At 42.1% G+C, this 24,128-nt stretch overlaps 2 protein-coding genes across 8 annotated transcripts in view; one reads left to right on the top strand and one right to left on the bottom strand.

Annotated features, from left to right (window-relative positions):
• LOC110491439 (rho GTPase-activating protein 22) overlaps positions 1-7,298 on the top strand; it is a 39,040-nt gene extending 31,742 nt beyond the window's left edge. For all 4 annotated transcript variants that reach the window (XM_021564890.3, XM_090202027.1, XM_021564894.3 and 1 more), the window contains 6 exons: positions 170-377; positions 1,952-2,084; positions 2,258-2,331; positions 2,448-2,569; positions 2,851-3,805; positions 4,088-7,298. In XM_021564890.3, coding sequence (XP_021420565.3) covers positions 170-377; positions 1,952-2,084; positions 2,258-2,331; positions 2,448-2,569; positions 2,851-3,805; positions 4,088-4,310 — 1,715 coding nt within the window. In that variant the 3' untranslated portion in view covers positions 4,311-7,298. The remainder of the gene's footprint in view (positions 1-169; positions 378-1,951; positions 2,085-2,257; positions 2,332-2,447; positions 2,570-2,850; positions 3,806-4,087) is intronic.
• A 111-nt stretch (positions 7,299-7,409) lies between these two features.
• Positions 7,410-23,772, bottom strand: LOC110491440 (mitogen-activated protein kinase 8). Of its 4 annotated transcripts, none has more exons than XM_090202030.1 (12): positions 23,510-23,772; positions 20,442-20,609; positions 18,461-18,590; positions 18,039-18,097; positions 15,448-15,586; positions 15,063-15,228; positions 14,469-14,540; positions 12,748-12,930; positions 12,236-12,360; positions 11,576-11,639; positions 10,884-10,961; positions 7,410-10,599 (listed from the first exon to the last, which is right to left on the bottom strand). In XM_090202030.1, the coding sequence occupies exons 2-12, from the start codon at positions 20,582-20,584 to the stop codon at positions 10,583-10,585; spliced, it is 1,176 nt and encodes a 391-aa protein (XP_090058156.1). In that variant the 5' UTR covers positions 20,585-20,609; positions 23,510-23,772; the 3' UTR covers positions 7,410-10,582. The 4 variants fall into 4 exon arrangements, with proteins under 4 accessions (XP_090058156.1, XP_021420571.3, XP_021420573.3 ...); XM_021564896.3 differs by having other exon boundaries at positions 7,410-10,594; positions 23,510-23,768; XM_021564898.3 differs by lacking the exon at positions 14,469-14,540 and adding an exon at positions 13,498-13,569 and having other exon boundaries at positions 23,510-23,768.
• Between the last annotated feature and the right edge of the window lie 356 nt (positions 23,773-24,128).

Below are 24,128 nucleotides of genomic sequence, written 5' to 3'. Positions count from 1 at the left end.
CCAACTACTGAATGTTGACAAACTGCATATTGGTATTCCTGAAGATAACTTTCCATTGATTTGTCATTTTAATATGTTAAAACTTTTTAAATTGAATGAATGACAACCATCATAAAATACTGAAATACAGAACCCTATACTGTATGTAAACCATGTTTTTTGCCTGCAGGGATATTTGGCCAGCATTTAGAAGACACAGTCCAGTATGAGAAGAAATTTGGGCACCGCCTGGCACCTCTTCTGGTGGAGCAGTGTGTGGACTTCATAAAGGAACGAGGTCTGGATGAGGAGGGCCTCTTTCGGATGCCAGGGCAGGCTAACCTGGTAAAGGATCTACAGGAAGCCTTTGACTGTGGGGATAAGCCTCTGTTTGACAGGTAGATCTGCATTCGCTGATATTGAATGGCAAAAAGTGCTGACTTGCTATTTGTTCAGCTGGATGTAGAAGTGGGGGCCACAGTAATGGTGGCAGTGGTCAATTATTGACAGTCAAATAAAATGAAATGTTATTAGTCACATGTGCTGAATACAACAGGTGTGGGTGGACCTTAGCGTGAAATACTTACTTACAAGCCCTTAAAAAAAGTTACAACATTTGGTAAATAAATGAAAGGAAAAATAGTAACACAATAAAATAACAATAGCAAGGCTACATACAGTGGGTACTGGTAATGTGCAGGGGTACGGGTCAGTCGAGGTAATTGAGGTATGTGCATGTAAGTAGGGGTAAAGTGACTATACATAGATAATAAACAGATAGTAGCAGTTTGTGTGTGTGTGTGTGTGTGTGTGTGTGTGTGTGTGTGTGTGTGTGTGTGTGTGTAGTATTTGCGAGTTTGTGGTTAGATTCCAGTGAGTGTATATCGAGCCTGTGCAAGAGAGTCAGTGCAAAAATAAGGGTAGCCATTTGATTAATGGCTGTTCAGCCGTCTTGTGGCTTGGGGTCGAAAATGTTCAGGAGTCTTTTGGTCCCAGACTTGGCGCTCCGTTACTGCTTGTAATGCGGTTGCAGAGAGAACAGTCGACCCATCGTCGTGGGTGATCAGGCATATTACCGTCGTGTTGGAGTCGTGTGTGGCCACGCAGTCATAGGTGAACAGGCAGTACAGGAGGGGACTAAGCACACACCCTTGATGGGCCTCCGTGTTGGGGGTCAGTGTGGCGGATGTGTTGCTGCCTACCCTCACCACCTGGGGGCGGCCCATCAGGAAATCCAGGATCCAGGTTCAAAGGGATGTGTTCAGTCCCAGGGTCTTTAGCTTAGTAATGAGCTTGGAGGGCACTATGGTGTAGAACGCTGAACAGCATTCTCATGTAGGTGTTCCTTTTGTCCAGTTGGGAGAGGGCAGTGTGAAGTGCAATAGAGATTGCGTCATCTGTGGATCCGTTTGGGCAGTATGTGAATTGGAGTGGGTCCAGGATTTCTGGTATGATGGTGTTGGTGTGAGCCATGACCAGCCTTTCAAAGTATTTCATGGCTACAGATGTGAGTGCTACGGGGCGGTAGTCATTTAGGCAGGTTACCTTGGAGTTCTAGGGCACAAGGACTATGGTGGTCTATTTGAAACATGTAGGCATTACAGACTGAGTCAGGGAGAGATGGAAATGTCAATGAAGACAGCTGGTCAGTGCCTGCTCTGAGTACGCATCCTGTACTGTGATAGTGTATACACACGAGGCTGGTGAGGGGAGAACAGCTCATAACAACGACTGGAATGAAGTGAATGGAATGGTATCAAACATAAGTAAACCATGTGTACGATGTTTTGACTTCATTCCATTACTGCCATTACTATGAGCCCGTCCTCCCCAATTAAGGTGCCACCCAGCCGCCTGTGAAACACACAATAAATCCCTCTACTGTTGGCCACTAAGGCTATAGCACTTGCTATTGGACTGATTCATGCAGTTAGTAGACCACTCTAGATAACTATTTTGTACCCTCTTGCAGTAACACTGACGTCCACACGGTGGCATCCCTGCTGAAGCTCTACCTCCGTGAACTGCCTGAGCCTGTGGTCCCTTTCTCCAAGTATGAGGACTTCCTCTCCTGTGCTCAGCTGCTGGCCAAAGACGTGGAGGAGGTAAGAGACACTTCTCTGCACTAGTTCCAGTTCATGTTAGTATTCACACTATGACACCGAAGCCAAAGAACAGAACTGCTCTGTCATTCGATAGAAGCCAGTGTTCAAGTACATGTTGTCTATGTGAAGAAACAAGTGATGGTGATACTGTATGTTCTCCTCTCATCTTTTAGGGTGTACAGGAGCTGGTCAAGCAAGTGAGCAATCTTCCTCCCGCCAACTACAATCTCCTGAAGTATATATGCATGTACGTCCACAAACATACAACTCCTTCTTTTGAAGATCTCAAATATCTTATTTTATCACGGTGCCATTTTCATATAATTTTAATTCCATCCCACCGTGCCATGCCGTCCTTTGTAGGTTTCTTGACGAGGTCCAGTCTCACGCAAACAAAAACAAGATGAGTGTACAGAACCTGGCCACGGTATTTGGCCCAAATATCCTCCGACCCAAAATGGAGGACCCAGTGGCTATTATGGAAGGTGTGAACTCTCATTCATTTTATATTATACTGATATTAATAGGCACTGTATTAATCATATGAGACATTCCTAATATTTTTTTATACAACTGTCTGGGAGGTATGAGGCAGAGTAGATACAGTACATTAGCCTATGGAAAGCAGAGTACAGAGAAACGTCACTATTGCAGGTTATCTATTCATGACTCATCTTGTCTATCTCTAGTTCATAAAACATGTCAAATCTAAAGTAGAGCAGCGTTGTACAGTATAGTTCCTTATTGTTTTTTATTTCCTGTTAAGGGACCTCCCTAGTCCAAAGCCTCATGACCGTACTGATCAGTGAACATAACCGTCTGTACTCGGGGAGAGGGGAGCTGGAGGTCCCTGTTCCCCAACCAGAGGTAACCCTCCAGGGCCAAAGGCTCCAGCAGCACAGCATCGGTGGCTGGATCTCTGAGGAGGACCTCCAGAACTGCCCCACCAACCCCAACGAGGACCTCGCCTGCAGCAGCGCCTCTTCTTTGGACGCAAAGCTCTGTGCTGCCACCACCCCTCCACCTAGACTTGCTCCTTCAGGGAAGGGGGAGCCAGTGGTCAGCCCCAGCAAGCAGACCAAGAACCTTCCCTCCTGGAAGTACTCCTTCAAGGGCACCTCAACGCCACGGCCCCCTCCTCAGGCCGACGTCACCACCGTGTCCCCCAGTGGCAACTGGTTGATGAACGGGCTGTCCTCTCTGAGGAGCCACAGGCGCACCTCCTCGGGGGAGCGTGTCAGGGACTCCACCGGCTTTTCCCAGAGACTGTCCACCTACGACAACGTCACATCTTCCTCCAGCATGGGCAGTGGCCCTAGTGTAGCCAGCACGCCTTGGTCTACCTCCTCCTGTGACATCTCCGCATCCGACTCAGGCAGCGAGCCCTCAGGGCTTAACTGTGGCAATGGGAAGGGTCTAGAGGAGTGCCAATGGCAGGAGCTAGCCTCACCCCAGGGCAAGGGTCAGAGGGGAGGCCGGGTGGAGGAGAGAGTTGGAGATAGGGTCTCAGAGCAAGAGCAGGACAGTAGTGAAGCCATGGAGCTGTGTGTTAGCAGTGCAGGCTGCAGTGACAACGGGAACACCATAGCCAATATGGTGGTGCCGTCCATCGTGACGCCAGAAGACCTTGATGGAGGCTCCAAAGCACTTACCAGCCTGGTGGAGGGTCTGAAGGATGAGCTGAGGAAACAGAAGGTGGCCTACGAGACCAGGATCAAAAGGTAAGTCTGCAAGGTTATTTATTGTACTATGGGGGTTTATAAGTCCGAATTTTGAAAGAAACTTCTGAGAAACAGTTCATGTGAACATAACAACAAAATATGCACTGTCTGAGTAGATTGATTCCTAGTGTCCCAAAAAATCAAAGGACTAGAGTATTTTCCCCTCTAAAATACTCAATATTGCTATAAATCTGTCAACAATCTTTCTCGGGTTACATGTACTGAGGAGCACCAGCTCTACATTTGTGGAAATCAACATATGTGTGTGTGTGCCCCCTGCAGGCTGGAGGAGTCCAGTGCGGCGCTGTGTGCTCAGATGGAGCGTCTGGAGCAGGAGATGGAGCAGGAGAGAAAAAAGCAGCGGATGCTGGAGATCAAGCTCCGCAACTCAGAGCGAGCCCGTCACGACGCAGAGAACAGGAACCGGCTCCTGGAGAAGGAAATGGAGGACTTCTTCTCCACTCTGGGGGACCTGGCTCTGGGAGCAAGGACTAGTGACATTTAATAGCCCTGGTTATAGTCCTCTATAGTCTCTTCCCACAGCTGAGTGCCATGAGTCTGGCAAGCAAGACTGACAACTACATGGACTCAGTGAATAATACTGCATGTTGTCCAACGCAGGCAGCTGCGTCTCTCAATGTTTCCTCAGGCCTCAAAGTGTGCCTATGACTACCACGAGTATCTATCTGGATGGAATTCCGTGTCGTTTGGTGACAAAGCCTCGGTCCTTGGTTTACTCTGGTCAACTCTGTCAGTATACTTTTAATGTAAATCAAAGGGTTTCGACTGCTATCATTATGACTATACAATAATCCCTGCTGTGTTAATCATATGCTGCCTACAACAGTACACAATATGCAAATACAACATTACCAAAGCTGGACTCTGCTAAGGACCAGGGTTGAAGCCACCATGTTGGTTTGGGGCACATGAAGCTGATTACTGCCCTCAAAGGAACAATGAAGAAGTGTGCTGGCTGTGCCTTTGCAGACTTTTTGAATTCGATAAAAGAAAATGTTGCGTGCTTGTCCAGAGGTGTAGTTAGTCAATTACTGTCAATACTCACATGGTACATGTATTGCTTAACTTAATCACTACACTACTTGTTGAAGAGCCACATGACATCCTCAGAGTCACTTGCAGTAAGATAACAATCGCAGAGGTGCATAAAGATGGCGGCCCCCATGTACTTGCCGCGAATACCTCGTTTGATAAGTTCGCTGTATTGCTCTCCTGTTCTCCAGTGTTGTCGTTAGCACAGTATACATGATCCCAATTCTAGCTCCAAGACGGCGATTTAAAAACATATAGTATAATATTCTGATTTATTGGCGTGTTGAACTATGTCGCAGGCTGTAGTTTAAAAATCCAGTATATACAGTGCCGTGCGAAAGTATTCGGCCCCCTTGAACTTTGCAACCTTTTGACACATTTCAGGCTTCAAACATAAAGATATAAAACTGTATTTTTTTGTGAAGAATCAACAACAAGTGGGACACAATCATGAAGTGGAACGACATTTATTGGATATTTCAAACTTTTTTAACAAATCAAAAACTGAAAAATTGGGGCGTGCAAAATTATTCAGCCCCCTTAAGTTAATACTTTGTAGCGCCACCTTTTGCTGCGATTACAGCTGTAAGTCGCTTGGGGTATGTCTCTATCAGTTTTGCACATCGAGAGACTGACATTTTTTCCCATTCCTCCTTGCAAAACAGCTCGAGCTCAGTGAGGTTGGATGGAGAGCGTTTGTGAACAGCAGTTTTCAGTTCTTTCCACATATTCTCGATTGGATTCAGGTCTGGACTTTGACTTGGCCATTCTAACACCTGGATATGTTTATTTTTGAACCATTCCATTGTAGATTTTGCTTTATGTTTTGGATCATTGTCTTGTTGGAAGACAAATCTCCGTCCCAGTCTCAGGTCTTTTGCAGACTCCATCAGGTTTTCTTCCAGAATGGTCCTGTATTTGGCTCCATCCATCTTCCCATCAATTTTAACCATCTTCCCTGTCCCTGCTGAAGAAAAGCAGGCCCAAACCATGATGCTTCCACCACCATGTTTGACAGTGGGGATGGTGTGTTCAAGGTGATGAGCTGTGTTGCTTTTACGCCAAACTGATTGTTGTCCTATGGACAGAGTCTCCCACCTCAGCTGTAGATCTCTGCAGTTCATCCAGAGTGATCATGGGCCTCTTGGCTGCATCTCTGATCAGTCTTCTCCTTGTATGAGCTGAAAGTTTAGAGGGACGGCCAGGTCTTGGTAGATTTGCAGTGGTCTGATACTCCTTCCATTTCAATATTATCGCTTGCACAGTGCTCCTTGGGATGTTTAAAGCTTGGGAAATCTTTTTGTATCCAAATCCGGCTTTAAACTTCTTCACAACAGTATCTCGGACCTGCCTGGTGTGTTCCTTGTTCTTCATGATGCTCTCTGCGCTTTTAACGGACCTCTGAGACTATCACAGTGCAGGTACATTTATACGGAGACTTGATTACACACAGGTGGATTGTATTTATCATCATTAGTCATTTAGGTCAACATTGGATCATTCAGAGATCCTCACTGAACTTCTGGAGAGAGTTTGCTGCACTGAAAGTAAAAGGGCTGAATAATTTTGCACGCCCAATTTTTCAGTTTTTGATTTGTTAAAAAAGTTTGAAATATCCAATAAATGTCGTTCCACTTCATGATTGTGTCCCACTTGTTGTTGATTCTTCACAAAAAAATACAGTTTTATATCTTTATGTTTGAAGCCTGAAATGTGGCAAAAGGGCGCAAAGTTCAAGGGGGCCGAATACTTTCGCAAGGCACTGTAACTTAGTGGTAAAACAATGAAGTCAAACCTGAATTCTGACATCTTTATGCACCGCCATTAATTGAACATTTTGAAAAATGGTGTATACTTTAGTGAATGTAACTGTGTTGTTGATCAAGCCAGCCCTGTAAATTGAGCCTAAACTAATTCTTAAAACATTGATATAGATTTGAATGGATAACAATTATATACATTTCCCAGAACATTCTCATGTGAGCGTTGCATGTGGTGAAACTGTTGATAGAATCCCCTTTTTCAGCAAATGATTACTGCTACTGCATAGAAATGTCTTGAGGCTTGAACACGAAACATATGGTTCTTGAAGACCACTATACGCAGTATAATAATGTGCATTATTTAAGGTAATGTGACTAGTTTTTGTTTTGTTTTTACATTTTATACAGACCCTTTTCATATGCTGTTCACAAGGTTGTGTTTTGAAAGACGACCGTTATAGACAAGCGTCTAGTGTTCGCCCTGTCGATGATTGCAGTTGAAATGTGTATCTCTTAAAACAAACTTAGGCTGAATGTTTCTTATGTCTTTGATTAAGATTTTAGTTGCTTATTTATTATGAATCTACACACTTGTAATGAATGGCATTATGGCAATCTAAGTAAATAAAGATGACAGGTGTCATTTCGTGACTGATACCTTATGTATGGGTCAGCAAGCTTGTGTTCCGTGCATCTTCTACTTAGTTCAGAGTGTCTTACTCACAATTCCAACACATTATACCACATATTAAGATCAAGCTCAAAAGAAAGACCTACAAATGCATGAGTCAAATTTTGTTTCTTTTATTTGCAGTACATGTTTGTTTTTTTAAGTTGGCATCATCAGATCCCAGTGTTTTTATTCCAGTAGTGTACTTTTCACTGGCTGCGGTCAGGATGCAGAGCCAGAAATGTTTAACTAGTTGCATAACAAACCAGCACCATATATATATATGAGTTTGTTTTTAGGCATTACTTATCTTTAACATTTTTTCCTTTATCATTATTTGGCCTTATCCCAATCAAAATCTATTGGCCATGTATGATATAACCGCCTCTGGCCATAGATTAAGGACTGGTTTAGGACTGATTACGTAACATCATAGATTAAAAGTCACAAGGAATCATCCTAATTCATAAAAAAAGGAAAACATGGATTGACAGTACCAAACATTTCTCTACCTTCAGAAAAATACAAAGTAACAGGCTAGATCCATCACTTAGTTTACTACTAGCATAATTTGCAGAAGGTATTGCACATGAACTGTAAAAACAAGAGGGGAAAAGAGGGGGGGGGGTGACATTTACATAAACAATTCTCTTTACATCTAGGTGAAGTACACACCGTACACAACTAGAAGTTTCCTAACATTGACAATATTACACTTTCAAATAAATAAATAACGGAATCTGTATTCACATGTCTTCGATAGCTAATCATGTGGGCAACTAGGAATCCAAGAACTGGTAGAAATTGAGTGTGAGGTAGTTCATCAAAGCCTACTTAAAAATCACAATTACAATTTTGAGAGATAGAAAAGCAAAAAGCCACAGAAAGTCAAACCATTCTGAATGTGTCCCTAATAATGCTGGGTTAAGAAACAGAAGAGCACTTAAAATAACAAAAAAAGTCATCATAATTATGAATTATAAACACAGCTACTATAATAATGGTTACATGTGATTGGCTGTTATTCTGCATACCTTCCCCATCGACCATTCAACAACACACTACATGGTAATTTACATTCTGAAACTCCATAATTTAGCACAGGCATTCTTCAACGCCACCGCATAACAGCTACACTGCCACAGCCACCATTCAGCGCAAATACATTTGGCTTAATATTGAGGAAATGAGGCAAAACAGTATGATAATTTCCCTCCTAAAATCATCAAGCACATTCTCATTATGCAAAGTAAAGCCGCAAACCATACGCACCTACCATTGTAATTTTTTAAACGTATTTTACTTTGATGAAAGACCTACTTTGATAAAACTGCCCCCTTTTTGAAGAAATGTCAAATGTATGAGCTAAAATAATCAGAAGCATACATCATCCTCTTGACAGAACATTGACCGTAAAGTTGGAGACTTACCAATTCCAAGAAAATGTACAACACATTAATGATAAACGCCTCAAATGTGATTTGACTTATTTGTGGAAACTACTGTAGTCATTATCAGGAACCGTTATTGACCTCGACACAACAGGACTACTCATCCGAGATACTCAGGAATGAATGCTTGACAAACTACAGGCACTTTTTCCTTTTAAAAAGCTAAATTAAACATTTAAAAAAACACAAAGGACACCATTATTGCATACAGTTCAGAATCACTGATTCACTTGGGTTTTGAGGTGGTTCTGTAGCTATTGTGTGATGTACTAAGCATAGGGTGACATTTACTTAGTGCATGCATACGTACAAGTTCTGCAAAGGGTTCAGCCAATTATCTTCTCTGAGATCCAGCTTATTACTTACGTATTGTACACTCATTTTCCAATTTCAAATGTTCAATATACTGCAAACTGCCTGCACACTTATATTACATGAATAACATGAGCACAGATTAGGAACCTTGTTTCTTTAAATAGTTTGTTTCTGCGCTTTAAGCCTGCAGAATGTCCATCCCTCCAAAGACAACCAACATCACCACATACACAAGCCCTCTCTTTTACGTCCCCGTTCTGGACTCAATCGAAACACATTCTTCATGTACCTTCAACCGTCTCAAGTCATGTATTCTAGCTAGTAACATCCTATTTCGCACAAAGCTCTTCGGCATACCGCCACGTTTCTCAGTCCTAGCGTTCAACATAGGTTTACTCTTTCTTTGACAGTGGGGCTGTAGAAAAGAATCACTGGAGAATAACTGACCAGTGCAGAGGAAGCAGTGCCTTCAGCACTGACAAACAAAGAAAATGATCAAACGCTCCTTAGTTTCCTTTCTGGGCCTATCTGCGCCATTTCCGTCATATACTGTAACACCCATAACATTGGAAAAGAAAATTCAGACAAAAATTCAACAACAAAAAATAAATACTAAAATGTCTTCTCTTACCAAAAGAGAAAATGGTTCAGGAATCTAACAGCATTTTGAGATATTTTAAGACTAAACTAATGAGAAAAGAAAAAAAGAAAGCGGTTTGATAAACTGTTTTGTTTTTTCAAGGAGGTAGTGACTCACAAGGAAAACTGTTTTTTTTGTTTGTTTTTTTACAAATAAATCTAAAGTATATCTCAAAATCCAACCCAATGGATATGCATTAAACAATATTCTATATGAAAGAGATTAGAATAGACAAAGAAATAGTACTATTCAGAAGGGGAGTACTAAAATCATAAATGTATCATTTAAATGATGGTTAGAATGGCTCACTGCAAACTAAATTTGAAAAAAATATATTCACCATAAAATCTGTACAAGCTACATTGATATGGCCAGTTGAAACAGCAGTAGCTTAAATAGAAGTAGATTAAACTAAAAACAAAGATACAAAATGAAAGCATGTAAAACTCTTTTACAGACGTTCTCAAACTATCACCATTGGCCAAAACTGCAGCGTAGTGAAATCATGAAGTTCCTAGGTTAAAAATAAATTGATATTACAGCCTGGACTAAAAAATATTAATAAAATGTAATAAAAATGACTCTGTAGTAGTACTTTAAGGAAAAAATGTTGTTTTTTTTAAACTGTTTTCTTTTTTTACAAACAAACAAACAAACAAACATCGAAACTGGCCTAAACTCTACACCATTGAAGACAAGCGGAGGGACTGGTGGGACAGGGACCAGGGCAGGGTGATGGTCATCTGCAGCAGCCCAGCTGGTCCGTGTTAGAGGCCGTCTCCAGGCTGCTGTCTGTGTCCGAGGCCAGGGTGGGGTCGGTGGACATGGAGGACACATCGTTGGCGGACGAGGACGACGCAGAAGTGTGCTGCTGGAAGCTGCTGCTCACTGCTGCACCTGTGCTACATGTATGGAGAAACAGATAGGGGGTATCAAGTCAGACTTAAACCACTTCTGGTTAGGCAGAAAGAGGAAAGGTTCTTCATTAAGAACGGGAACAGAAGCCAACTACGGGCAGAGAGACCGTGCCAGTCTCAATTTGTTGCTCCCACACATAGTACTCTAGAGCCAGGAGATTTCTCTGACCATAAGACCTGACCAGGAACAACTCTGTGCCCTAGTTATAGAGTATAACTATCAGAGTTTGAGTGCTAGGTTGCCCTTGGAGAAAACCCTCTAAACTAACCTAAAGACGCTGGCTGTCCCCGGATCACTCCATTCTTCGTTCTCTCCTCCCAGTCCTGGACCTCCATGTATATCAAATCTGCAATGAATCTCAAGATTTAGTAAAAAGAGTGACTACAGTTGAACTTCTGGTAACTACACCAAAACAGATTCCTGGAATTAGGAGGGAACAAGCAGGCTATTTAGGTATCTTCCAACTGGAATTTCTGGAAAACCTGTGAATCTCAAGAATTTTGCAACCCTAAACATGAGACATAAACCTAAGAAGAACATGACAGACAGGAACATTGCTAGCATGATATGACACGGGAGTCCACACTTGAGAATAGAGCCAATAAACAGGGCTCTGCTAGACTCGGGTGTGAATGCCCTGTCGTCATTATCACGCTCCCAGAGGAAGCAGGGTTAGATCACCAGACCAGGTTTAGATTAGACAGATAGGGAGGGGTAGGATGCACCATAAACACATCTCACTTTAGACAGGCATTTTTTTTAGGACAGACAGACAAAGGGCAAAACCTGCATAAAACTCAAATATTAAGATTGAATGTCCCACAAGAACATCTTGAGATGTAGATTCTTAGTAGAATAATGTGCAATTGTAATGTAACATAGTGGAAAATGTAAACATGCTCAAAGTGTATGAATCAAAGATTGGGTAAGGAAAATGGCTTCTCTCGCTCTCTACTGTACCTTTCCACTCCTCCACCGTGTGCTCCCTCTCATCCAGCTGCTTGTCTGTGATCAGTGGTGGGGGCTGCAAGAGGAACAGGACAGGGCACAGTGTACTTTAAGTGGGGTGACATGGGGACTGTTGGCCTTCTTTTCACTTGGCTGAGTCACAATCAAATTTGATACATTTGCGCAAGGCGCTGCACTGCAGCCAAATCTACACGTCTCAAGGCCGATTTTGTCAGTTGTGAGGAATGCTTGCATGCGAGTGACTGAGTGGAGTGCAACATCTCATTCTCCACCCCCGCACTTTACGGTAGCCGGGGTCTGATTGGTTGACAGAGGGAAAACGGCAAGTGCACTCTCGGTGATGACGACCTGGCTGTCAATGGATGTCAAATCCAGAGCCCCTGCTTAAACAGTCAGGGAGTTTTATGATCTGATCCGGGCTAAGCTTTTCCCAGGCAGGCAAACTCACAGGGCTTTCATCATTTTGCGTGTGGCTGTTTTGACGTTCCCTCTTATTGTGAATCACCACTCAATGTGTATTTCGAGGCATATGCATGCATAAAAAACACACACAGTAGATATGAAGAGTCATGTTATTATCTAACGTAAGAGTAGGTCATTAACACAAGAACCACCCCTCCACGCCCACATAATGGGCCAGTAAGTGCTTACCGCCTCCACTTCAGTTGGATCATACCACACGTTGATGTAGGGGTGCTGGAGAGCCTCGCTCACAGAGATCCGTTTGGATGCATCTATTACCAGCATCTTCGATAATAGGTCTCTGGCTTGACTTGCTGCAAGACAATTGAGACAAATAGAGAAATTAATGGCGTGAGCAAATTCCCCTTTCATTCCCTCGGCTGACATTCACTGTGCTTATAAATGAGTGTAGTGGGCCAGAATAGAGTCCCTTAGTCAAACATGATCCGAATCAAAGCAGAGTAAGGCTTCAAACCACTACATAAAATACTATTCATGATCAGACTACTTTCTGTGGAATTTCCAATTTCAGAGACAGTGTTAGGCACATAATATACTTATATTCAGCAAACGGACTACTATATATGGGATATTCTAGTCATACAGACATGTATGAGACATTTTGCATCTCACAATGACACACCATACTGCAGTTTCCATGCTTGGGGTGTCCCCCAGGGGCGTGTGCTCTCCCCGCTTACCTTTCAGTTTGTTGTGCTCCGAGTCGGCTGGGAAGAGGACGTCGGGGAAGAGCTTCTCGAAGGTATAGCCGGCATAGCGGGGTCTGTTTTCCACGTAAGTCCTCACTGACTGGTTGAGCTTCATCAGGAACTCCTGACTTGGAGTCCCCAGCTGCTCGATCACCTTGTTCCACTGATCAATATCTGACGTTCCAACATGTAAGAAAAATGCTGCACAGGGCTTTTCAGAGGCGGGATATTGGTTTTGTGCTTGTAGTTGGGATAAAGGAGGAGGATTACAGACATTTGTAGAACGACTGTGATTGAGGAACCAAGGGAAAGCTGTTCGATCGCCTCTTCTCCAGTGAGACGGACACAAAGAAGACTGAAAACAGTCTCGGCGTGGGACTGTGTAATGGAGGTGAAGTGATCAGAACACTTTTCCCTTGAGTTGAAATGGCCGCCGACAGGTACAAACCCTTTCACATATACCCAGTGGAAAGTAATTTGGATGGAGTGAAATGTCGCTGGTTTCAAATCCCTAAGCAGACTAGGTGAAAAATCTGTCGATGTGCTCTTGAGCAAGGGACTTAACCCTAATCGATCCTGTAACTCGCTCTGGTTAAGAGCATCTGCTAAATGAATAACATACAAATGCAGTACGATACGCTGACCACCAGACACACACACAACAAACACATTTGTATACACACACACACAAATATTCACACACACACAATGGAGGGACGACGAGGGTCCAGGGAAGGATACGATCTGTGCCTGGGAACAACACACTACCTCGGACCATTTCTGCCATGATGCAGCCAATAGACCAGACATCAACTGAAAAATGGAATGACAACCAAATTAGCATGCAGAACTCAAAGCAATCCAAAAAAAAATCATATGAAAAATCATAAAACAAGGAAGTAATTACGATGCAGACAAGGTGATGTGTGTGAATACAAACAAAGAAAATGAAGGCATGCCAACTCTCATGTCAAACCTCTGTCAGTGTCCGACTAGGCAGTGCATCATGATAAGGTGAGGGTTTTTTGCTTCACTATCTGGCATACTATTAAACAAAGTGGAAGTGGGCCAAAGAACTGCCTAAATTGGCTTTCTTTTTTTACATTGGCCACATAGCATTGGCTTTCTTTTTTTACATTGGCCACATAGCATTGGCTTTCGGCTAGCAAGACACTGACACTTGAGGCCTGCAGAAAGAAACTGTTTTATGACAGCAGAAATACATAAAACCCTCAAGATTTTTTACTATCAGTTTAATAGACAAAGGCCAATTTTTGATCATTGATAAAAGATTGACCAGTCAATCATTGATATTAGATATTCTGTTAGGACAGGGTCCATTTCTTATTCTCTGCCAAAATGGCTGCTTATCTTTGAAGAAGAACATCAAACAATATGATTTAAAAAGGGTATGTTTTGCAATTGTGTTGGTAAAAAATGAAAGCGCAAAACACTGTCGAATTCTATTTCAGGAGCTTGTTGCATAAGTCGGAAGTGCATCAAGCTACAGCACTGGGTGCTTTGGGGGGTAGAGGGAAGGTGTGTGTGGGGGGGGGGGGGTGGAGGTGTCAGGCATATCAGAAGAGAAATAGAATTTTGACAGTTGTTCTTTGACATGATCTCCACAATCCATTGTAACAAGCCTTCAAAAATAAACTCTTTAAATTTTTTTCAAATGCAGAACTGAACTGCTTCAAGCAGCGCAAGGATACAATCCCTTCCTGGAAAAAGGATTTTGTGGCGAACCATTTCTGCCATAATGCAGCCCACAGCCCATATATCCACTAAATATGTGTAGCATAGAAAGAAGGAGAAGAAGAAAGGCAAAGCAACAAGTCAGCAGGAAAGTTTGGGTCGTTTTTAGACACTGCAGGGATGCCCATATTTTCAGGCAGTTTTTTCCCTCGTATTTAATCTTTGAATTTTATCGCAGCGAGTCCAATGATTCGGAGATATCAAGCCCCATCACATCTGCACATTCTTGTAGTAAACGTTAATTGCTAAAGGCAAGCCAAACTAGGGACTGGATCACACTGACATCTAGTACAGCTGCGCCCTCTCTGGCCAGCCTCCTAGAAAACACAAGCACTACACCTGCTGTGCACTGGCTCTCTACGCAGCAGGAAAGGAACCCACAACGCATAGCCAGGCGTGCCACCTACCCCTCTGACTGCGACACTGACACGGGAGGGGGGTGTGGCTGTGAAGGTGGGTGTGTCTCAGGACCTTGTGGGCGGGGCATGCGACAAACAGCGTTCTGCAGCACACACAGCTCCAATTGGCCGGTCCCTCGGTCACTCACTCACCGTTGGCCTGGTAACCCATGCCCAATATGACTTCAGGGGCGCGATAGTAGCGGGTCACCACGTACGGGGTCATCAGGAGTCCCGTGGCTGCTGTCCTGGCCAATCCAAAGTCCAGGATCTTCAGCGTGCAGTCAGACTTTACCACAATGTTGCTAGGTTTCAGATCCTGAGGTTGGGGGACAGGAGGGGGATACGCTTTTGAGATGGATAACTCTCTACCGATGCTTAAGTATCATTCACACCAGGCCAATGAAATTAATTATTATTTATTTTATTCTCCAAAGGTGAATGCATTGTAAGAGAAGGGACAACTTTAGGAATACACAGGAGGACTGGGTCATATTAAGGTTGCTTGGCCAGGCAAGGTGTGGTGGTGTGTGCCCACCCTGTGTATGATGCCCGCGGCGTGAAGGTGCTTGATGCCACACAGCATCTGGTAGAGCAGATAGGACAGCCGCTCGTGGTCCAGCTCCATCTGAATCACCTGGCACAGGTTGGCATCCATCAGCTCCATCACAATATACCTGGGGACGGATACAGAGGAGAAGGGAGGGTGGATGACATTACACAGAAAGGTGTGCAGTGCACACGTATACACTCACAAACGTATGCATACACAGGCAGACGCACACAGATACAACCACACACATGAAAGAATATGAGCAGAGTGCACACATCTCGTGCTCTCACTCACACACCAGGGCTTCAGACTGTAACCATTAGACTAGTTGAGTATCTGGAGCATCAGCATTTGTGGGTTCGATTACAGGCTCAAAATGGCCAGAAACAATCACCTTTATTCTGAAACTCGTCAGTCTATTCTTGTTCTGAGAAATGAAAGCTATTCCATGCGAGAAATTGCAAAGAAACTGTAGATCTCATACAACGCTGTGTACTACTCCCTTCACAGAACAGCTAACCAGAATAGAAAGAGGAGTGGGAGGCCCCGGTGCATAACTGAGCAAGAGGACAAATACATTAGAGTGTCTAGTTTGAGAAACAGACTTCTCACAAGTCCTCAACTGGCAGCTTCATCAAATAGTACCCGCAAAACACTGGTCTCAACCTCAAAAGTGAAGAGGTGACTCGGGATGCTGGCCTTTTTCTTTGCATGGTTGCAAAGAAAAAGCCATATCTCAGACTGGCCAATAAAATTAAAGATTAAGATGGGCAAAAGAACACAGACACTGGACAGACAAATCTAAGTTTGAGGTGTTCAGATCTCAAAGAAGAACATTCATGCATAAAATGCATAAAGATGCATAAAGATGCATAAAAATGAAAAGATGCTGGAAGAGATGCCATCTGTCAAGCATGGTGGAGGCAATGTGATGGTCTGGGGGTGCTTTGGTTGTGGTAAAGTGGGAGATTTGTACAGGGATCTTGAAGAAGGAAGGCTATCACTCCATTTTGCAACGCCATACCCTGTGGACGGCGCTTAATTGGAGCCAATTTCCTCCAACAACAGGACCATTTTTTAATTTTACCTTTATTTAACTAGGCAAGTCAGTTAAGAACAAATTCTTATTTTCAATGACGGCCTGTTCAGGGGCAGAACGACAGCTCGGGGATTTGAACATGAAACCTTTCGGTTACTAGTCCAACGCTCTAACCACTAGGCTACCCTGCCGCCCCAAAGTACAGCTCCAAACTATGCAATAAATATTTAGGGAAGAAGCAGTGAGCTGGTATTCTGTCTATAATGGAGTGGCCAGCACAGTCACTGGGTCTCAATTGAGCTGTTGTGGGAGCAGCCTGACCGTAGGGTACGTAAGAAGTGCCCATCAAGCCAATCCAACTTGTGGGAGGTGCTTCAGGAAGCACGAGGTGAAATCTCTTCAGATTACCACAACTAATTGGCAACTAGACTGCCAAAGGTCTGCAAGGCTGTAATTGTCGGAGGATTCTTTGACGAAAGCAAAGTTTGAAGGATACAATTATTATTTAAATTAAATTAAAAATCAATATTTATAACCTTGTCAACGTCTTGACTATATTTCCTATTCATTTTGCAACCCATTTCATGTATGTTTTCATGGAAAACAAGGAAATGTCTAATTTCTGACCCTAAACTTCTAAACGGTAGTGTGTATATATATAAATAATGCGCTCTTTGAAAACTAACAATCAAATAACAGCTAGACAGTCAGGGAGAATAAAATAAAAAAAATGTTCACGGTCATTCAGGCCACACGTCCATTGATTTTGTTATAATGTTTGAGCAGAGGAACACAGCATTAGCCATGGCAAAATACATAGAATTGCAGGAAATTATCTTAAAACTGCTAAAGTGTTTCTCAGCTTGATGCCAAACTGTGTAGATTAAAAACTGCAAGTTACACTTCCTCTTCCAATAAACTGTGGGGAGGTCAAAATAATAACTGTCGCCCAAATCTATTCATTTTAAAATGTTGATTACTTGTCATTATCATTCACCCAATGATAAGACAAGATGTGATTCCTTTTTTTTTTGCTAAGATATGATGGTGGTCCCTCGGTCACTGGTTTGCCTTGGCAAGAATAGTTTGAAAAACCCTGGTCTATTACACTACTTAATAAAGCATCGTAAATGACTTCATAAATGACTCAAATGTATTCTATTGTGTGATGCTGCAGGATACATACACGCACACAGGAGTGGGCTGCTCCTCCGTCATAGTGAAACAGGCTGTTTACCCCCCAGCCATGATGTTCATTTTTCTTTTTAGATCCAAATCAGAAAGACAGAGATTCTCAAAGTACCTCCCTCCGCTCTGAGAATGAATCACATTTCCTCCCATGCACTACAATGTACTAACCCTTCAGTTATCCCACAATAGACCCTGGTCCCCACTACACTGTACAAAAAAAAAAACACATCCAAAATATACTTTTGGGCATTTCAGCACTACAGTCTACCAGGGAACAGAGATTATACAGTATTGCAATTTATCCTTATTGATTTTATAAGCAAAGGCGACAATGAATGTTACTTACACATCTTGAAATTCTTCCAGCGTCTTCTGTGGCGTGAATACATTTAATAGGCCAATGATCTGTGGAGATATAAGATGCATCAGTGCATCATAGTTCTGTGAGCAGCGTATGTAGGAACATTGCATTTCATGCTGACAATATGCTGCCTAAGGGCGCGCTAAAACTACAGAAGGGTTCTTCCGAAAATGAATAACACCACATCAAATAGACAATGACATTTTAGAAAAAGGGAAACATCAAGAATTCATATAAGAGCTGCAAGAGGATCGCAACATTCGAGAATGATCTGTGATGATCTTACATTTTGGTTCAATTGTACAAGAGAAACAACTTTCTATTCAATAATTTGGGACAACTCCCTTTTCTACTTGCTGTTCCTGTTTTCTATCAGACACACAGATTCAGAGAGGTAAATGGCTTACGTTCTTATGGTTGACACATTTCATGAGCACCAGTTCTCTGTAAGCTCTTTTGGCATGGGTCTGGTTCTGGAAAGGCCGGCTGAGTTTTTTAATTGCCACATTTCGTTCAAGGTTGTGGTCATACGCTGAGCTGGAAACACAGAAATACAAATGTACGTCCATACTTTATGATGCATCTGAAGAAGGCTAGAAGGCATTAAATATATATATGTTTTAATGAAAGATGAGTTTTGTTCCTTATTTCCCACATCCTAGATCAAAATCAGAATCCAAATGATTGAAGTGTAATACTGGAACAATGGCAAACATATAGCATATAAACAAACTTAAAGCAGCTAATAACATATCATATTGACTTCCAATGCCATTTCAACCTACAGCAGCTAATAATGTATCATATTGACTTCCAATGTCATTTCAACCTACAGCAGCTAATAACGTATCATATTGACTTCCAATGCCATTTCAACCTACAGCAGCTAATAACGTATCATATTGACTTCCAATGCCATTTCAACCTACAGCAGCTAATAACGTATCATATTGACTTCCAATGTCATTTCAACCTACAGCAGCTAATAACGTATCATATTGACTTCCAATGCCATTTCAACCTACAGCAGCTAATAACGTATCATATTGACTTCCAATGCCATTTCAACCTACCGCAGCTAACAACGTATGAATCACATTGACTTCCAATGCCATTTCAACCTACAGCAGCTAATAACGTATCATATTGACTTCCAATGTAATTTCAACCTACAGCAGCTAATAACGTATCATATTGACTTCCAATGCCATTTCAACCTACCGCAGCTAATAACGTATCATATTGACTTCCAATGCCATTTCAACCTACAGCAGCTAATAACGTATCATATTGACTTCCAATGCCATTTCAACCTACAGCAGCTAATAACGTATCATATTGACTTCCAATGTCATTTCAACCTACAGCAGCTAATAACGTATCATATTGACTTCCAATGTCATTTCAACCTACAGCAGCTAATAACGTATCATATTGACTTCCAATGCCATTTCAACCTACAGCAGCTAATAACGTATCATATTGACTTCCAATGCCATTTCAACTTACAGCAGCTAATAACGTATCATATTGACTTCCAATGCCATTTCAACCTACAGCAGCTAATAACGTATCATATTGACTTCCAATGTCATTTCAACCTACAGCAGCTAATAACGTATCATATTGACTTCCAATGCCATTTCAACCTACAGCAGCTAATAACGTATCATATTGACTTCCAATGCCATTTCAACTTACAGCAGCTAATAACGTATCATATTGACTTCCAATGCCATTTCAACCTACAGCAGCTAATAACGTATCATATTGACTTCCAATGTCATTTCAACCTACAGCAGCTAATAACGTATCATATTGACTTCCAATGCCATTTCAACTTACAGCAGCTAATAACGTATCATATTGACTTCCAATGCCATTTCAACCTACCGCAGCTAATAACGTATTAATCACATTGACTTCCAATGCCATTTCAACCTACCGCAGCTAATAACGTATTAATCACATTGACTTCCAATGCCATTTCAACCTACAGCAGCTAATAACGTATTAATCACATTGACTTCCAATGCCATTTCAACCTACCGCAGCTAATAACGTATCATATTGACTTCCAATGCCATTTCAACCTACAGCAGCTAATAACGTATCATATTGACTTCCAATGCCATTTCAACCTACCGCAGCTAATAACGTATGAATCACATTGACTTCCAATGCCATTTCAACCTACCGCAGCTAATAACGTATGAATCACATTGACTTCCAATACCATTTCAAATAGCTGGCAAATTGTGATATTTTATAGTATGATTCAGACGAGATGTTATTTCCCAGAGTAACACACACAGTTCTAACATAGCCACTGGAAAATGAGCATTGGGCATCTCTTTTCCTTTCCAATTCACAGCTCCATCTACTCACCAGACAATCCCTTGTGCTCCGGAGCCTATGGGTCTTAAATTCTGGTAGCGCTTCAAAACCGTAAAAGTGGAATCCCCGACATCTAAACTGTAATACTCCTTTTCACGCTTATTCCGATTCATGATTATTCCGATTTTGGGCATCCAAGTGGGACTTCTGTCTCAAGACCTAAGACAGAGGGAGAAGAAACAGAAAGATAAAAAAAAAGCAATTAGCATATTATCAGCTTATTACCTGGACCTTCCAAGCCATAGCTGTCAATCTATGGGAGTACGATTGACAGAGGCTGCATTGAGTGTCAAAATTCATGAGGGGAAATGATTCAGTATATGAGAGAAATCAAGTCCTCCCTCAATAGCGATGACATTTGGGTCATCTAGGCTAGCGAGGGTATACTGCGTTACACATACAGTTAATATAAAAAGGTTTAAATGCATTACAACACATTATAGTTCTGGGTTTATAGGATTAGCTGGTATTTTATATCCCATCATAAATCAATATACTGTACAAATTCATTCCAGGATTTGGATCACAGCTTTCAAAAATGTAAAACCAGAGCACAGCAGAGCAAAACATCAGCCCAGCAAACTGTCTGGTACCACCAATCAATTGTGGTCTAAACAGGGACCAATGTTTCAGCCACAATTGTGTTAGCCTAAGCTGGCTAAACCTTCAGCTCAAAAAATCCATTGCATACATCCTGCTTCTACAGCTTTAAAAACATCTCCAATATCAGAAAACAGAGAGGCATTTCCTGGGGTTTGTGGCAGTGCTTTGCGAGCATTTGAAATAGGGCTGTGTAGATACCAGTGTCGCAATACGTTTCCATGGCAAAAATTAAAACAAAGCAGACCACACTCTGGTCCTTTAAAAACCTGCTGAATGTAAAATACTGTGTGGAAAGGCAGGGAAAATAAATAAATGTGACTCTGGATGACACTAAAAGTATGTTCATTTCTAACATTAGGGCTGTTTTGCTAAAGAAGTTAAATCCACTTCGTGTTTTGTTTCCTTGCCACAATAGTAACGAGTCGTCTGGGCTCGATTTTAACATAGAAAATGCAAAACAAACACAATGTCTTTAGATGATTGTTCGGGCGAGATATTGGCCAGCGCTAGAAAAGTTCATCACTAGCTTATAGAGAAATCCCACAGCTATCCCAACAAGAAGGACTAGTACCACTGTCCGAAGTCCATTTGAGCATGCAGAAATGTATATTTAAGACTCATTGTTCAGGCAAATGGAAGGAAGTATTGAGGCAGAGAGAGAAAAGGAGAGCGGGAGGGAGCGCTGAATTTGATAAGGAGCTAGAAGAAGAAATCATTAGTCAAATCTAGAACATTTGTGCTGAGGACATTTTCACTGGCTGATGGCTGCACGGTCAACAGACCATGACTTGACCTCCATACTCCTATACAGCCACCCCCTTCCCCTTTTCCACATGAAGGGGCGTTCAGCAGGGTTTTTTCATCCCGGTTGAAAGGCATGTCAACGGCCTGAAGCCCTGCTATGAGATGGAGGGACTAAAACAGGGTTTGGAGAAGCCTGAACAGAATGCTTTCCCAAATTCAAAATGAAATGGTTTCCATGCAGTCGCTCCATCCAATTGTGTGCTCTGGAGCAGAATGAATGGCGGTGTGGACAACAGGATGACCATAGCAATACAGTCGGATTAATTTTAATGATATGCTTGTAATTTTATTAAAACAACATGACAATTTTTTTCCCGCCACATTATCACTGGAATGTGAGCATTTGTATGACATGTCAGTTGGTCTTTAGATGTGAAACTTAGATGAGTGCTGCTTCAAATCACAGAGAATCTGAGAGAATATGCGATCAGAGGGAGGCAGAGAACCATAGCGATGAAGCATGTCGTCACGCTACATCATCTGATGCTGTTTCAAGGTCTCTCACTAATCACACGTTCACGGTGTGGGGCATTTCAGTAAAATGGGGGCCATTTCATTTTCAAGGAATAAATTAAATGCATAACTGGAAGAAAGCTGAACATGAAAATGAGTTGTTCAGCTTTCAAACCAGCTGTCAAACCATTCAGGGCCATCCATGACTCTCTTTCATACAGCAATGCCCAACTGGGGTCTACATCTAACCTAAATTAATATGACTTCACATTATCTATGTGTTTTTCTGGGATTCACCAGCTAATGAAGACACTGAAGCCTATCACCACTGAGAGCAGACATCAGCATTAGAAGCAATGTGCCAAACGCCTCTGGCTTCATCTGTTACGGAGGTCATTATTCTATATGACACCTGGAATGGTTAATGAAGGTGTCCAAAAATAATTTAAAAACAACATGCGACACTAAACATCACCGAAATTGTATGAATCTTTACTTGAATAGATAGTCAAATTAAGATATGATTTAACCATATTTACATGATAAATAGCGTTCTTATTATAATAGATGGTTGTCTATGTGACCATAATATCGTCTATTCATTATTCTGCTATTCTTAGGTATATTGGATGAAATGTAGACAAATTGCAGCTATACACCTCTCACTTGTTTAATAGAAATCGACTTGACGCACTAGCAGCAGGCAATAAGTTAACTTGCACTCACAAGTTTATACTAGTCCATTGGTGGTAGGCTAATTGTCAAAAGCCCATTTATGACCGAATGGTGGGCTTGTGTTTCTTATTCATTTTAGAAATGATGGTGATGTTACAAATCAAAATATAGCATGGCAAATGTAACCACGCCGTTGATGTTGTCAGTAGCCTATATGCCGCGAAGATCCTTAACGTTAGGTCGTTGTTACAATGTAGCACTAGCTGTTAGCAGGTAGTTAAAGAGTCTTAAAATGTAACGTTAGCGCATTTTGTAGCCTGTCTTGCGCGTTTGAGAATATCCTAATAGCCATCTTTCTTTTCTGCGGTGCATGTCTTTAAAAGCCAAAACTTGACAATATGGTCCAACTAGCTAATTGCAGTTATTTCATGTATTTTCTGTGTTCTTTGCAACCCATCAGTGCTAATACCCTCCCCCCACTGCTAACAATAACATGTCTTATAATGGTTTAATATCGAACTCACCCTACTCCAAAAGAACGCGTTAGAAATTCCAAAACTGTCAAACCGCGGTTTCTGGTCTTCCGTTGAAATATACAGCAGAATGTTTGAAGATATTATATTATTTTTTTGCTTAGTAGGACAACCTCTGAATCCACTGCGTTTCCTTCCACTGGCAGGCCTGGGTCTGCAAAATACATGTGTACTACGTAGCCTAATCTTTGAGTCCGTGACACAGAGGCAGTTTCTGCCATTTCATACCGATGTCGTCGAAACCCTGCGATGTTTGCCGGAAGTTACCGATGAGAACTAGGTGACATTCAAGAGCAAATCGTCCTGCGGTGTTGTATAGCCTGCGGTAGCCTACCTCTCACGGTATTAGTTTATGTACACTATGCAGGACACATTAGAGGCATTTCACCTCTGTGATCTCGCCATAATAAGCACTTACGCTCGTGCATAGAGCGAGAGAGAACCTACAGCAGCACCTAGATCTTCTGTACAGATTCTGCCAGACCTGAGCCTTGACAGTAAATCTCAGTAGAGCAGTGGTTCCCAAACTTGTTATAGTCCAGTACCCCTTCAAACATTCAACCTCCAACTGCGTACCCCCTCTAGCACCAGGGTCAGTGCACTCTCTAAT

Source organism: Oncorhynchus mykiss, chromosome 16 (assembly GCF_057628025.1).
Source record: "Oncorhynchus mykiss isolate SJ-2025 chromosome 16, ASM5762802v1, whole genome shotgun sequence".
Taxonomy (NCBI): domain Eukaryota; kingdom Metazoa; phylum Chordata; class Actinopteri; order Salmoniformes; family Salmonidae; genus Oncorhynchus; species Oncorhynchus mykiss.
This window is presented reverse-complemented; position numbering and strand designations above follow the sequence as displayed.

Coding starts and splice junctions, on each gene's coding strand:
- LOC110491440 (XM_021564896.3), bottom strand. CDS start 20,584: ATGCCCAAAATCGGAATAATCATGAATCGGAATAAGCGTGAAAAGGAG. Junction 18,591..20,441: donor GGAGCACAAGGGATTGTCTG/GTGAGTAGATGG, acceptor CTGTGTTTCCAG/CTCAGCGTATGACCACAACC. Junction 10,595..10,883: donor GGGACAGCCAGCGTCTTTAG/GTTAGTTTAGAG, acceptor CATGTAGCACAG/GTGCAGCAGTGAGCAGCAGC.